Raw genomic sequence first — 14,736 nt, 5'->3', positions numbered from 1 at the left:
TGAAGAATTGTCATCTATGCACACATTCTCAAAAAAATAAATACAAATAATAATAATATATTGTCAATTATACTATAAAAAATGATACTACCAAATGTATTCTTATAATCCATCCATGCCTATGAAATGAAAATGACTTATTTAAATCAGTTTTTGTTTTCTGTTTGCTTTTAAGTGTAAGGTGAATAAATATGACTACCGGCTATGAGAGAATGAAACATTTTTGTAAGTCAGTTAGAGTTGTGCTGTTGGTGAATGTGAAAGGATTTCAATAAATAAAAGTCCCTGATTTCTATGATCGCTAAGTTGCTAAGCACTAGAGAAAGACTGCATTGCAGCAAATGGAGAATATCTTCAATAGCAGAACCTTGAGAGAGACTGACTAGCAACAGAATATTTCATTCTACATTGCCTTTGCTTAAATACTATAGGAATATGTTTGCCAGAATTAAAAACATATCTAGTAAAAAGGTTTCAAATGATAAGTTGCCATACAATGACTATGATAATGAGCATTAGGGCATGATGTACAATCGATTTTTAAAACCGAGCATAGTTAAAAAGTATTTTATAGTCAACATTTCTCTCGAGCAGTCACCATTTTGAATTTTAGTTATTTATTTTATTTTATTTTTGTTGCAATGGCACATATGATGCCTAAAATTGCAGCCCAGGTAGGCTGCTCACTATGTTTTGGAAAACCAATGGTCCAGAACAGTCTTTACAATCTACTTAGATTTACAATGCTTCTGGGAAATGCAGCCCTGAGCAACATCAGCAGCAAACCCAGTAAATAACTAAACATATTTAAAACACACATGTGGTAAAGTGCCATACATGTTACTGATTCAAAACAAAGAGAAAGATCTACAATTGCAGCATTTACTGTTTTCTGAGAACAAAATCCTATAGTTGATCACTTAATCTTACTACACACACTGCATTACTGCACCCATTTCTGGATTAAGGCATTGTCCTCTACCAGACATTATGAGAACGAAACAATAAAACCATTAAAAGGCTTTTTAATGACAGCGACAGGTGTGCTCATAAATCTGTGTGGGGGAAAAAAAAAGAAGATAAATCTGAACAGAGAGACAGAGTGATTTAAATGACCTATAGAGAAATAGCTTTTTATCTTTGAGCCAGTTCTGATGAATAGGGCAGAAATAATGAGGATGATTATCACGGATGATCTGTTCTTGTGTTTGTTTTGTGTGGGTTTATACCGTGTTTTGGTTCCGTTTCATGTGGTTGAGTTTGTTTCCATTGTTTTTTCATTTGATTGATCACACTGAACACCTGTTGATGGTTTAGTTGATTAGCTTGTTTGGATATTTAAGCCCTGTGTTTCTTTCAGTTTATTGTCTGTTGTTCTGCCAAGTCTTAGTATCAATCGAATTAAAATCAATTGCCTGTGTTTAGATCCAGCTCTTTTATTTATTTGCATCAATTGTGAGTGTGACAGAAGAAAAGACTCAGCACAATGGATCTAGCAGCAGTAAAGATCCTCCTCCTCTCACAGGGGGCTCTGTCCTTCATGGAACACATATGGAGGTTTTTGGATCTGCAACATCTCATCCACTATGATGACGTCAGCCTCTTTTCTGGGCAGGTTTGAATCCACGGACTAAAGCACGCTTGCCCAGAGACGGCCATGGACTAGGTCCGGTTTCATTGCGGATTCCCCTTTACCATTGGTGAGATGGAGGAGGATCACATGAGCCGAGCATGAGCCCAGGCTGAATTATCTGCCTGTCCCGTGTCGGCCAAGAGGGCCATTCCTGAAGTATCTGTCTGTCCCGTGTCGACCAAGGAGCCCGCTTTAAAACTCTTCCTGCCCTGTATTGGTCAAGGAGGCTGTTTTGTAAACCCCTGTCTGGGCTACCCAGTTCTTTGTCCCTGTCTTTGCTGGCTCCTTCCAGCCCTTCGGCTCCACCTAAACTGTCTGTATCTAATATCCTGGATCAGCCCGGGGCTTCCAGTTCGCCAGCTACGCCCTGGAGTGTCAACCCTCTGGCACCGCCTAGAACCTCCAAACCCATCAATTTACCTCACCCCATCAGCTCCACCTTGGCTCCTTTCCCCCTCGGCTCCACCTTGGTCAGTCGTCGCCCTTCATCTGCGATTCGTCCCTCCACCCCTTTGGCTGGGTCAGGCTCCTTCTTCCCTCCAGCTTCACCTTAGTCAGCGGTAACTTTGGCTCCATCTCGGCCGCTCGTTGCTGCGGCTTCGCCCTGTTCTCAAGATCCTTTGATGTCGCCTGGTCTCTCCGGCCCCTTCGGCTCCGCCTGGGTCTCCAACACCACCAGCTCAATCTCAGTAAGTTGTCCCTCTGGTCCCACCTGGTACTTCCTCTATGTGGGCCTGCATCCTGATTCTCCTGCTGAGGGTTACTCCTTGGCTCCTCCCACCTTCGTCTCCGCCATGGTTAATCCTGCCTACGTATCTGCCCTAGCTACTCTCGCCTTCGTCCCCACCCTGGCTCCTCCCTCCTCCGGGAGGAAAATATCCTTAAACAACATACATTCACTTGAGGGGCAAAGCTGTATAAGATCTTAAGAAGTGTTTTCAGAGAATAGTTTATTTTTTCTTACCCCATTAGCAAATAATATCTTGCATTAAATTCTTGTTTTTAAGCATAACTCAAACACATTTTAGAACGAAAAAGTAAAAACAGGCGAATAATTTACTCTAAAATATCAAAGTATGCTCTTCAATCATAATATATCATTTTCCTTCTCAAGTAAAATTTGCATGATTAAGATGTTTTTACTGGCAAAAATATATTGGTTAATTTTCACATGTCGCATAGTTATAGTGTGGGAAACAGCTTACAGTGAGGGGTGAATGTGAAGTAAGGTAATGAAGAAAAAAGGCCAGTGAGGTTATTCAATGCCACAGTTATTCTGTTGCAGTAATGAGGAATGGCAGCAATGCTACAGGCATGAGCTGCAATGAATCACCAGCTGCCCAATGAATTATTATATTAAGCCACTCCATGCATGCAGCATTTAGAGATGGTAGAGGTGAAACAGCAGGACACCTATCGTATTTTAATATGATCCCAGGGTGGTATACTGAATGCATGTCAAAATAATAACTTGTAATATTCAGTTATGTTGGAGGAATGGTGAAAAATTCAAGTGTCAGGTAGAAAATATTTGGATGCAGTCTGATACGGATATTACCTGCAAAGAAAAGCCCAAAATGAAAACCTACCGTTTTCATTCCCACAATGCTTTGCTCCACCTTGGTGACATAAGTGACGTGGTCTTCATTCGATCGCAATTCCCTCAGCTGAATACGCTCATATATTCCCACTACCATGTCCCGTGGAATATCTGCACCGTCATCAACCCCTAAGTAAAAACACACAAAGTATATAAAATTTGATTATATAAAACACAAAAAGTATGGAATAGTATAAATGAACAGAAAAAATTTAATTTTTATAATAATATTATATATCCTGCCATTAGGCAACAGCCTTTAACACACAACAAAATAAACACATCTTGTAGGCACATCTAATTGTGTTATATACCATTGCGACAAATAAATAAAATTCCACGGTTCTTTGTCCACAACATTCCTGTGGTGTTTTTCATCGCCTTATCTGCATTATGTGCCACATGTTCTGTCAACAGAGTTTACGTTCTACTGAGTCTAAAAGAATAGTCAAGGTTTTTTTGCAAACTGCGTAAAAATGAATATGTATTTTCCATTGTATGAATTTGTCTGAAGAGAAAGTGGTTTATCTAACTACTAGCCTAGATCTGCATTATGAACATAATTTGCAGCAAAACAGATTTGCCTAATGAAATTATAGGGAGACTTGAGGAGTCACGAAAACATTAGGGAATGTTATGCAAAATCAGATGAGGAGATAGATGAAGAGGTGGAAATTCGAAATAATTTTTTTTTTTTTTTTTTTTACCCTACGGGCGAGGGCTGAGTGATGTGTGGGATTGTGGGATTGGCAGCAGAGTGGATCAAGTGGTAGGAGTTTTTGGAGTTTATAGGAAAAAAAAGCAATACAGGCAGACCAAGTGAGATCTGCTAATGTACAGATATTTTTTTTGTGTCACAGAGTAATGGAAAATTAAAGTCTACACTGTGAGATTAACAGAGCGCTGATGTCACTGGGCGGTTTTCATTAAATTAATGTGCCATAGGGCACTTTCAATAGCATTATATTTTGATGCTTAATTAGGTTTCGCCCACTCAGTTAGTCATGTGAAATGATCCTGACCCAACTTATGATGAAATGAAAGTGTAAGCGTATGTGTGTATATGCTTTATACCAATTGGAAAACAACAATTTGCATTTACAAAAGGAAAGGCAGGAAAAATGCAAAGCATGAGAAATGACACTTGTGGGAAAAGTACATACTTTTAAAAAGAGTACTTATTACGGAATTAATATACTTTAAAATAATATACTAAGTGTCACTGTTATGGTGCAATACAACATGAATGATTCAGAATCACAACATAAATAGTCTTTAATCCCCCAAAAAAAGGAAGGGAGGGAGGGGGTTCAGGTGGAGGCCAAAGAACTGGTGATGGAAAGGGAACTGGGGGAGTTTGCAGAAAGGAACGCCAGAGCCGACGGAGGATAGAGCCAAGGTGGAGACCAGATGGACCTCCTGAGCGTAGCCTGGGGGCCGACCGATTGAGGAGGAGCTGGATAGGGTGGAGAGCCCAGTGAAAATGTGAGGATGAGGGCCTCGGGCTCCGAGGTGGAGCCGTCTGCTTGAGGGACCGAGGCGGAGATGATGGCCTGGCAGAATGGGGTGACACTGAAGGGAGTGAGGACAGTGGAGGAGTCGCAAGGAAGGTGAAGTCGAAGGGGTGGATGGCTGAGGCACAGCTGGAGGCCAAAAAGTCTTTGGCGAAACCAGGACAATTGACCAAGGCAGAGCTGGAGGGATGTGGGAGCCCAGTGGAGCCCGAAAGATGGCTGACCATTGCTGAGCTGAGGGAGCGCAGAGCTAAGGCTGAGCAGAAGGGCTGACAGGTCGAGGTGGAGATATGGGCTTGAAGTACGGAGGTGTAGCCTGGGGATCCGCCTCACAGAGCATGCTGGTGGTGAAGGGACCCGAGGCAGAGCTGGAGAGCTGGAGTGACAGCTGTGCAGGTGAAGCTGAGGAGCTGCGAGGCACCAGCGGGTGCAGGTGAGTCCAGATGAAATTTCTAGGGGACGGCTGAGGAATATCAAGTTCAGGAGCAGGGATAAGGGTGGAAGCTGGCTCTATCTCAAAGTCAATGAGGTGTGGATTGTCCCAATGACATCGACTCTGGGATGGACCTAACGGTGGCTTCCAGCCTTGGAATGGATGTGGCAAATGGCTATAGCTCCGGGATGGATGTGGTGGCCAGCTCTTGCTCTGTGGCTGGAGGTGGCTCAAGCTTGTAGTCCTTGGCGGGCTCAGTCTCTGGTTCTGTGGCAGGCTCAGGTGTCATCACTGTATCCTTGGAGGAAGGTCTTCCAGTAGTTCCAGGGCTTTCTGGGCTGGGAAGATGAGGCTTCTGGTCTGGAGCAAGCAGGGAGATGGCTGCTGGCGATGGTACAGGCTCTAGGGAGTCGGAGTTGATTCTCTTCCTCAACGACTGCCTCTGTGAGGATCCACACAGTCACAAAGCATAGCTGATGAAGTCAACAAGGAGAAAGTGGTCCTCCTCCAGAAGCAGCATCTGGCCTAAGATGCTGTCCATTCAGCTCCAAAAGATGTACTTGAGAGATTCGTCATCCCAGCACGCTTCATGGTACAAGTCCAGGACCTCCTCTGCATATTCCTCCAGAGATCATGCATGTTGCGATGGGCAATCCATTTTACTATATTTGTTGTGATGGTGGGTTCAACTGTCACTATTTTGGTACAATCCAACACAAATTACTGTTTAATCCACAAAACCCAAATACTCAGGACAAAGGTAAAACTGAACTGAAACAAAAGATAGGAAACAAAAGACAGAAACAAAAACGCAATAACACAGAACATAAACCTTGACATTAAGAGTGAACTGAATTTCATACTTTCTTATACTTCATTGTCAATTGTAATTAATTGGACATGCATTATAGTCAAAATTTGTATTAACTGTATTTCGCTTAATTTTAGAGTGTACACTTAAGTGGCCTTAATTAATACTATAATATCTTCAAGTGCAGTTTTTTTTATATACTTTTAAGAATAGACTATAAGTTTTATATTTGGTCAACCCTTGATACATTTTAATGAATTCGCTAGTTTTAAGACATCTTCCTTATGTCTCACCTCTTAGGTTGCGGATGAAGTCTTCCAGCATCATCTTACGGTCAGGTTTGATGTTGGGACTGTACATGTCCGTGTTCAGGAGGATGATGGCAAATGCAAGGATGAAGATTGTGTCAGGATTGTGGAACTGCTGCACCACGTCTGGGTTACACATACAGTAACGCTGACTGAGAACAACAGGAAACAATAAACAGACAAACAACAGCTAAGTTTATTTTATACATTTTTTGTAAATAGACCATTCTGCTGCTTAGCTTTTGTAGTCATAAATCATTTGCATCTGTGATTGTCCATGTGTAACAACAGGTTATTAAAAGCGTTGTACTGTGTGTTATTTTTTATTTATTTGTATGTTTATTTATTACTTTTTTTGAATATCATATACACTGTAAAACTTTGGAGTAAAACTCCAAAAAGCCTATGTAAAAAAGAAACAAAATGTATTGAGTTGAGATGTAAAAGTCCCTACTACCAACAATTGTGGTAGTTAATTAGTCAATTAACTAATTTATTGCAAATGCCTCATACCTCATATAATGTGTTACTTTTAGATTGTATCATCTATAATCATGTAATAACTTGTGTTATTACATGCTTAAACCCGACAAGATGGAAGAACCATGAAATGTAATTCAAATATACAGTCATTACATGATATATGTATATTGTATTGTGCCTTAAAATTGTAGAATAAAAAACTAAAAAAAAATTTTGCAAAACTTCCCACAACATCATCAGGGTATCAATGGATGGATCAGGGATTTGTTAAGTGCTTGCTGGAGTGCTGGGGTTGGATGCTAACCAGTCAGCAACATAGAATCGGCCCAGATCCGGCCTACATCTGGTACACGTGGATTCCATACGTCATTCGGACACTATATTGCTCTCTGGGTAGGGTGTTGCTAGATAGTTGCTTTTGGCATAGAGTCAATAGGTTCCACTATTCTATGACTGATATTCTACAATATTCTCCTAATATGACTTGTCTCTCTCCTTCAGTGTAAGTCAATGTGGGATTTTAACAATAACAAATAGTGTTAAAATCCCACAACTTGCTTCCGAGCAAGTTTACTATATTTGAAAATCCATACAAATTGAGCTGGTAATGTGACACAAGCGTCAAAAGGAACATGGCGAAAATAAGTCTTTAGTAATCCATTATCTGCTCCTGTAATCATGATTTGAGTGAAAACGAATACAAGTTGCTGGTGTTTTACAGCCTCTAGTGTTCATTTCAGCTGGAAACTGTAGTGAATTGCAAGCACGTTTTTGTAGAAGTTTTGTAAAAATGTAAGTATACGCACGTTTTTCCAATGTTTCCAATTTTCCTATATTGTATTTATGCACTGAAGTTTAAAATGGAAGGTCTGTTAGAATCCCTAACCCTAAGTCTTAGCAATTGTAGTGATACTTAGTGAACTACAGTAATGAGGAATGCCTTTTATTCATTAAAAAGTCGTATTGTTTTTTGTAAATGTTATATTTTACATCCATTTACCCCTTCTCTCATTCTTTTTATAGATTTGGGAAATATCAAAGGCGATGCAGGAGAGACAGCCGGGAACAGGCTGGATTGTGTTATGCAACCACAGTTATTTATAAACCAGTGTCTCGCAGACAGATGCAGACGTGTGCAACACTCTCGCACACACAGCATAAGGATCATCAGCAGACTTGTTATTTCCAGTGCTGGAAACAAAAGCATATTTGGCTATCACCCCAGAAGCGATGATAGCTGCAACTGCAATATGATTCAAAATCGCAATAAGAGCCTCTGCTGCGTATGAATGGAAAGTAATTGTTCTAGCAAGATGATTATTTGGATTATCAGATCATCATTGTCAAGGAAACCCACGCTCCCATCTGTCTCAAAGGAGAAACGTTCTACACTTGCACAGATTAAAGTGATATCACATATGCAGTATTGTTATTGTTAAACTAACTACAACTAAAACTATTAAACATTGTTTTAATTGAAATACAGATGAAATAAAATATATTTTTATTAGATTAAAAAAAAATATTAATTAATGTTGCATTGGCAACTTACTAAAAAAAAAGTTTAAATTGAAGTAATAAAATGACTAAACTAGTAAGAATGGCAAAGGCACATAGCAAAATGACTAAAACTAAAGTAAAATTAAACAAATCAAATTGAAGCTATTTAAAATAAAAGCTAATTTGAAACATGGGTTAAGGTTAATTATATATATTTTTTTAAGGGAAATTAATATTTTAAGTGTAACCTTAATAATTTTTGCATAATTAGCAAAACACTATTCAAAACAATGTTACACTGCATAAACTTCCAAAAATGTTTCATGTCAACTACTCAATTGCTTTCCAATCTAAACAGAAAGTAACTATTGCAGCAGTGCAGCAGTGCAACAGCTTCTACTTTTATGTAACACAGCGCCATATTCCTTGAAAATGCGATTGATTTAGGGAGAGCGTTCAGCATTTTTATCCTTTAGTGCTACAGGGATGAAAAAAGTTCATAAGCACAGATATCCCATCAGCCTCTACTCTTATCTTCCCCTCACACATGAAGGTGGCTAGAGCATTTATGTGTGTGTGTGCAAGAGAGTGTAACAGTGTCTGGAGTCTCACCTGAATGCCTCTATCAGTCTCTCCACTTTCTGCGCTTCACCCTGCACACGGATATGAGCCTGAAACTTCCTCAGAGCCTCATCCAACTCCATCCCAGAGAAATCCATCTCATCCACCACACAGCTATCAAAATGAAGGAACAGACAGAATTTGAGAGAGGGAGAGATAGTGTAAGGAAAAACAAGGTATTAAGCAGACATGCGAAAGCTTATGGACCAAGGGGTGACTCAACGGTCAACTTTATGAGTGGACTACTTTTATGAGACTTTTCGGATGCTTTTTTTTGTTTGTTTTTTGGATATTGGTAATATTTCTGTTTCGTAAATGTTTGCAATGACATGAACATGTTTGTAAATGTAAATGATGACAGAATGTTCTTTTTTTGGGTTCAAAATATACATTTAATGGCAAAAATGTTTCCGTTCCCAGCCTCAGAAACAACTGAAGCCTCACTCTGGATTGACTAATTCGGAACCACGGAAATGTTTATTACATGCAATTTAAGTGGTCTGTACGAAAGCGAAATATAAACGAGAATTATTTTTACTTCCACCCATGTTTGCATGTTTATAATGCTGAGCTGCCAGCTGGAGGTTTCAGAAAGAGAAACGGCTGTCAATTTTAGAGCGGGTGCACAGGGAGACAGAGAGAGAGAGTAACACATTTCTACCGGGAAATAAATATCCAAGAACAGTAAGACAATCTGTTCACCTCTCTCTCTCTCTCTCTCTCTCTCTCTCTCTCTCTCTCTCTCTCTCTCTCTCTCTATAATGCTGCTGAAGAATATCCTTTCAAAATGAGAAACAAAGCTGAAATGGAATGGACAATAGTGTATTTACACACGCAAAGATCACATATCTGAAAAGCATAAACATTTTAAACAGGCACATACCATTATTTACATTTAAATATACTTGTATTTCTAATAAAGTCCATAATTAACATCTCTTTAATGTGCATGTATATGTTCATATGTACATAAAGTCACTTTTTTACTCCATTCCACCCTACTTTGTGAAGAAAAAAATGTATTTGCCCTCGATGCTGTATACCCTAAGCTTAAGACCCACAGGAAGTCACTGCTAGTCAGTTCCCTCAGCACCGAACAGATGCAAACAAATATATGAATGGTTGAGTGAATTTTCAGCAGCCATTTTTTCAGTATGAAGAAATATTAAGTAGTATGAAGAACACTCATACTACTTAATGACAAATATATAACACTCCCTATTATGTAAAAAGCCCAAGCGTTCTCCCTCACAATGTAGCTAAAAAGCATATCTACGTATCAAACCCACTTTACCAATTTACCAAACACACTGGGGCAAATCCAATTCAGACCATGGGTTTGTATCACAGTTATGCTTTTATCAGTTTATTTTTTTGTGAACACAAGTTCAGAGAAATTAAAAATGATATCTCATGAACAGCAGATACAATTTAAACATCAGACAACATAAATGCTGTTTAACAATAAAATGCAAAAAGGGAGCAAAAAAATAACACTGCATTAGGCTATGTTTTTTTTGTTTTTTTTATCTAAAAGTTTTTCAATTGTTTTCCACTCACAGACCATGTGTTCCTTATATTTCTCCTCAGAGAGATGGAAAAACAAAGAACAGGAGAGAAAGACTTTAAAGTAACGTCCATCCCGTCTAACCTGTTATCTTTCCACTGATGGGACTCAGATCATAAAAGAATCAGAAAATATTCCCATCGATTACCTTTTGGATAAAAAGAGTTTTCTGAAATGTGGTTCTTCACTACAGCGAAATATGCCTGTGAGACTCAGTTTGGAAAATGTGAAAAAACAAGTGCTTGGTCTCACTTGAGTTTGTGTTGTTGCTCTAGCAGAGTACAAAAATTCATGAAAAATTACTAGCAGAAAAACACTGGAAAATCTTCTCTAAAAGCTTGTTCACAATGATGCTTTGTATACTAAGGACTGCATTAAACATTAATACTAATTTAATCTCCCCCATCTGTTTTGACGTAGTAAAAATAGAAATTGAAACCCAAATCTACTGTTTCTGCATCAAAAGCAGAACACATTTTTGCTTTTCAGCATGCAGCTTCAGAATGGTCAAAATGTACTCGGATACTGCATTGCAGAAGTATGAATGTAGAGTATGCATAGTTTTAGATACAAAAATATTACTATTGTACAGAGATCAGACATCCATCCATTTTCCAAAATGCTGTCCTATGTTGGATAGCGGGGATGATGAAGCCTATCCCAGCGTCTTAGGTGGAAATCAAGGAAACACCCTGGATGGATGGTGAGTTTTGGGATTAACAGATTAGCCACTTGCTGAACATTGTGAATCATGACTGAAGTTGCATTTCTACAGTAAGGAGACCAGCAGGAGGAAAGTTCCTCTCTTCATTGATGTTGGAATTATGTGAAAGTGAAAATAACATGAACTTGGAGCTGAAGACATCTAAGATGATCTGCTTTTATGTGTTTGCATATGAAATTAATGCAAATGTCGCTGCTACCAATCAAGTGATGCCCAGAGGACTGTTTTCATCACTTTTGTATTTTCAGTCAACAAAGTGTTGTAATTATTAGAAACAGCTGAAGACAACTAAAGCTGTGGCCTACTAGTTGACCATGTTTCTGGTTGACTTAAATAGCACTTGTACAAGCCTTTTCTGGCTTTTCATGTATAGATTATTTTTTCAAACCACCATACAAATTACTGTATCTACTATCATGAAGTACAACTTGACATCAACAGGTTAACTCTCTATGGTATGCAATATGATATCAATCAGAAAAAAAATAAAGAGGGAGTGAATCCAGTTTCCGCAGGAAACCCAGTAATCTTTATAAACTGCAACCTGTTAGCAAACCCAGTTGGTCTAACACAAGTGATTTCCAACACTGGTCCTAGAGCCCCCCAACACTGTGTATGGCTGTGTCCGAAATAGCCCCCTATACCCTTATATAGTGCTCTATTTGATGGGATTACCGGTTGTAGTGGTGTCCAAAACCATAGTGGACAATATCAAATTCACGATTATACAACCAATATATACATTCAGCTAGAAAATATCCAAGCACTGTGATGGTCACACCAAATTAATTCCCATGTCTCAGCAGAAGATGGAATCTGCAGCTCTGGCTTCTGGTGCACTCAGTGTCTGAAATGATCTGACTCATTAGTTTCACTCATAAGTAGACTAATAAAGAGAAAAGTGAATGAGTGATTCAACTCTTGAGCTAGTTGGTAGAGTTAGTAGATTTCGACTGGGGTGCGTCAAGGAGATGTCACCTCCCCAATCTTGTTCAACTCAGTGATCGACTCGATCATGAGAAAAACATTCAAGGACAAGTGAGGAGTCCAATAAGGCATCGACGGCTACACAAATGACCTGGCGTTTGTAGATGACAGCACCATATTGGCCAGGATGGAAGCCGAGGCAACCGACACCTTATACGATGTTGCCAGATTCGCTGAACCACTCAGCCTGAAGATCAACATCGATAAGACCAAGGCACTCACCAACAAGGGATCACCGGTGAACGTTCACCTCCAGAGGATTAAAATCAAACAAGTGAAAAATTTCAAGTACTTAAGATCCCTGAACCAGGAGAAGAAGATCGCAGCGGTTGCAGAAGTTGAATGTAAAGCTGCTTTGAAACAATTCATATTGTTAAAAGCGCTATATAAATGAAGGTAAATGAAGGTCCTTATGGGTGTTGCGCTGCCCTTACTTAGGTACAACAACTGCAACAGATTTTGCAGAGCTGGGGGATCATCAGGTTTGGGGAGAGAGAGAAGAGGTAGTGAACATCACCAAAGAGCTGGTTAGTACAATTTCTGAGCTCCCGGTGGCCGATTACAAAAGACTCTGGAGCCATGGCTGCAGCATTCACTTATTACAGAGACAATACAATTGGAGCAACCTTGGGATAAATGCCTTGTTCAAGTGTACTAAGGGAATACTCCAAATCATGGATAGTTCCTTATATACGTGCTCCTAAGTTTTAGCCCCTGTGCCACACCATCTAAAGTGGAAGCGGACTTGAACAGCAAGACATTCCTTTCCAGCACACTAAACCTTATGGTGATAGTTATGGTGTGGAGATACGAATTCCCTGTATCCCTTAATTTTACCATAAGGTATATTGTCGTCTTCAGTCCTGTTAGCCCCGCCCAGCCTCCCTCTCCCGCCACCTCTCCAAACTACCATGGAAAATGCTCTGTTTTTTGTCGGGTTTTTCGCTAAACTCCTATCTTCCCTCCAGTCCTCAGCCACCCTTACCACCCAATTGTCATCATCTCCCAACAGTCCTGTGGTGTCACCTCATCCTCCTCTCAGTGGCATGTAACATGTGACCTTGCCGTTGATCGTCGCCAGGACGTCGCCCCCCAAATCGCCACCCTAGCTCCTACCTTCATCGCTGGCTATCATCCTGGGAGCGCTCTGGGTCAGCAGCACCCAGACACTCACCCCTTCATCTCCTCTCTGGCTGCTGCCACCATCAACTCCACCCTGATTTCCTCTGCCTGTGTTTACCATCCCTTCGCCTCCTCTTACTGTCCCTTCTCCTCCTCTTACCATCCCTTCTCCATCTCCTCGTCCGCCTCCAAACTGGATTTATACATGTTTGGATTATTATACTAAACCTTGTATTGGAGCTTTATCCGTCTTTGTCTTCATCAGTCTGCCTACGCACACGCTCTTCACTGTTCTTTATATAAATGTATATACATTTATAAAAGTACAATCTTTGGCCATTATAAACCTTACAATTAGAGAATACATTTAGGAAAGAGCTAATCAATACAATTTCTCAAATCAGGGATTTAGTTTCTTCAAGTAGGGCCTTTTGCAATTAGTGGAATAGATGATAGGCAGTGTATGATATGTGAATATTATCACAGCCTGAAAACCTTTAATCATATGGTTCCTATGAGCAATTGTGGGATAGTAAATAAAGTTCACACTTCAGTAGTCTTGCAGAGGAAATAATGTCGGCACTACACCATGTTCTTCAATTGAGAGTGAGAGAAAGAAAAAGGCAAAGAGAAAGACAGAGATGACCACGGAGTATACAGTCTACTATAAATGCCTTCATTTGGCAGCATCAAAATCCTCTGGATGTGCTTGATGATATGGCTGTCATTGACGGATACGTCTGCCACAAGGAGAAATAGTCCAACTGTTCAATGTCATTGGGCCTCAGCTGATTTTTGCAACAGGCAGTTTCCTTCAGGTACTTGGTGATGGACTTATATATATTTGATATATATATATATATATTTGATAACAGACATTGTGGCAAGGTGGCCTAGAAGCAAGCATGCATGACTCCTTTATCTTTACCAACTCAACTGTGGGTCAAGAGGCCCAAAACTCGCAGGGACAGTGGAGGCTGCTTGGGGACAGCGGATCAGGATCTGTTCACCCCTGTATAATCCTGCCAATAACAGGGAAGCAGATTTCAATGAGGCTCACCGTATTGCCCAAAGTATTGTGAAGCGCACTTTAGGGAGGTGGGAGCTACGTTTTCTGGCTTTTCAGAAGTCCAGTGGGTGTCTTCTCTGTGCGCCACAAAAGTGCTGTGCTGTAATATCATTGTTGCACAACATTGCAGTACGTGCGAGAGTGCCCTTGGGCGTCAGGGAGGAAGACGAAGAGGTGGAGGAAGAGAACGGAGATGGCAGGATACATTGTGATGAACAACCAACACATGTTCAATAGATGGCTGAGTTTCGTGCATGCCAACATGTCATTGACACATTTTTTATTTCCTCCTTTATTTTTCCCCAGTCTTTAAAGGTGCATTAAGCAACTTTTTCATGTTAAAAATACCCGTTTTCTAGCCCAT

At 40.1% G+C, this 14,736-nt stretch overlaps 1 protein-coding gene across 2 annotated transcripts in view; it reads right to left on the bottom strand.

The window, feature by feature from the left end:
• Positions 1 to 14,736, bottom strand: part of iqsec3a (IQ motif and Sec7 domain ArfGEF 3a) — a 158,385-nt gene that overhangs the window by 24,541 nt on the left and 119,108 nt on the right. For both annotated transcript variants that reach the window (XM_082167376.1, XM_082167377.1), the window contains exons 6-8: positions 8,895 to 9,017; positions 6,285 to 6,451; positions 3,223 to 3,362 (exon numbers count right to left, since the gene is read on the bottom strand). In XM_082167376.1, the coding sequence (XP_082023502.1) occupies positions 3,223 to 3,362; positions 6,285 to 6,451; positions 8,895 to 9,017 (430 nt within the window). The remainder of the gene's footprint in view (positions 1 to 3,222; positions 3,363 to 6,284; positions 6,452 to 8,894; positions 9,018 to 14,736) is intronic.

Source organism: Leuciscus leuciscus (assembly GCF_965113295.1).
Source record: "Leuciscus leuciscus genome assembly, chromosome: 4".
Classification (NCBI taxonomy): Eukaryota; Metazoa; Chordata; class Actinopteri; order Cypriniformes; family Leuciscidae; genus Leuciscus; species Leuciscus leuciscus.
The sequence above is the reverse complement of the archived record's forward strand: the minus strand, read 5'-3'. Positions and strand labels throughout refer to the sequence as shown.